Here is a 1,094-nt window from a genome sequence, read left to right on the forward strand (position 1 = left end):
TTGAGAGGAAAAGTAGTGAGGGGGAAAAGGAAGAGAGAAAGTGAGGGAAAATAGTGAGGGGAGAATGGGACAGAGAAGTGGGGAGAAGTTTCCCAGGGGCTAGGGCGCTTGGGGAGATGGGGGAGCCCAGACCTTGAGAAATGGGGCCTCATCCCCAGTGTTTTGAGATTTTTCTGAAAAATCAGCTTTTAGTTTACAGCTTCCTGCTTGGTTCTGTCCCCCCACCCCCCACACACCTTTCTTTGGGACACACCTACCAACCGGGGAGGGGGGGGGGACTGAATGAGCTTAGGATCCTGGCTGTACCCCCAGTGGGGGTGGGGACAGCAGAGGGGAGAAGGCTGGAGCCGGAGGGGCCCGTGAGTGCTGGCCAAGTTGGGAGGGTCAGGGCTGTGCTAGGCTAGATCATCTGCAGAGGATGCCTTGCTGATTGTTTGTAGTGTGTTTTGTGCCCGGATCTCTAGGGGTCGGCTATGGAGCGGACCGGAGGCGCGGTCGCCAGATCTACTCGAGGTACCAGACGCTGGAACTGGAGAAGGAATTTCACTTCAACCGCTACCTAACGCGGCGCCGGCGCATCGAGATCGCCAACGCGCTCTGCCTGACCGAGCGACAGATCAAAATCTGGTTCCAGAACCGCCGGATGAAGTGGAAAAAAGAGTCTAATCTCACGTCCACGCTCTCAGGGGGCGGCGGAGGGGCCGCGGCTGACAGCCTGGGCGGAAAAGAGGAAAAGCGGGAAGAGACAGAAGAGGAGAAGCAGAAAGAGTGACCAGGACTGTCCCTGCCACCCCTCTTTCTCCTGCTCCCTCGCTCCCCCCAATACCCTCCTAATCACACACTCTATATTTATCACTGGCACAATTGATGTGTTTGGACTCCCTGAGACAAAATTAGGGAGTCAAATATGGACCTGAAAAGTCAACTCTGGACGCCCCCCTCCCTCACCGCACAAACTCTTTTCACCAGGCGCCTCCTCCTCCTCGCTCCCTCGCTAGCTCGTTCTCGGCTCGTCTGCAGGCCCCTTCCCCCGCCCAGGCCTTGGGGCTCGTCCCTGAACCTCGCTTTAGACTCCACAGATCTCCCTCCAAACG

General features: G+C 57.3%; 1 protein-coding gene across 2 annotated transcripts in view; it reads left to right on the plus strand.

The window, feature by feature from the left end:
- The window catches only part of HOXC6 (homeobox C6), a 2,762-nt gene extending 1,668 nt beyond the window's left edge, over positions 1–1,094 (plus strand). Inside the window, exon 2 of one of the 2 annotated variants that reach the window (XM_010857960.1) lies at positions 441–1,094. In XM_010857960.1, coding sequence (XP_010856262.1) covers positions 441–772 — 332 coding nt within the window. In that variant the 3' untranslated portion in view covers positions 773–1,094. The remainder of the gene's footprint in view (positions 1–440) is intronic. The other variant, XM_010857961.1, reaches the window with a different exon arrangement.

Source organism: Bison bison, unplaced genomic scaffold, assembly GCF_000754665.1.
Source record: "Bison bison bison isolate TAMUID 2011002044 unplaced genomic scaffold, Bison_UMD1.0 scf7180017864383, whole genome shotgun sequence".
Taxonomy (NCBI): domain Eukaryota; kingdom Metazoa; phylum Chordata; class Mammalia; order Artiodactyla; family Bovidae; genus Bison; species Bison bison.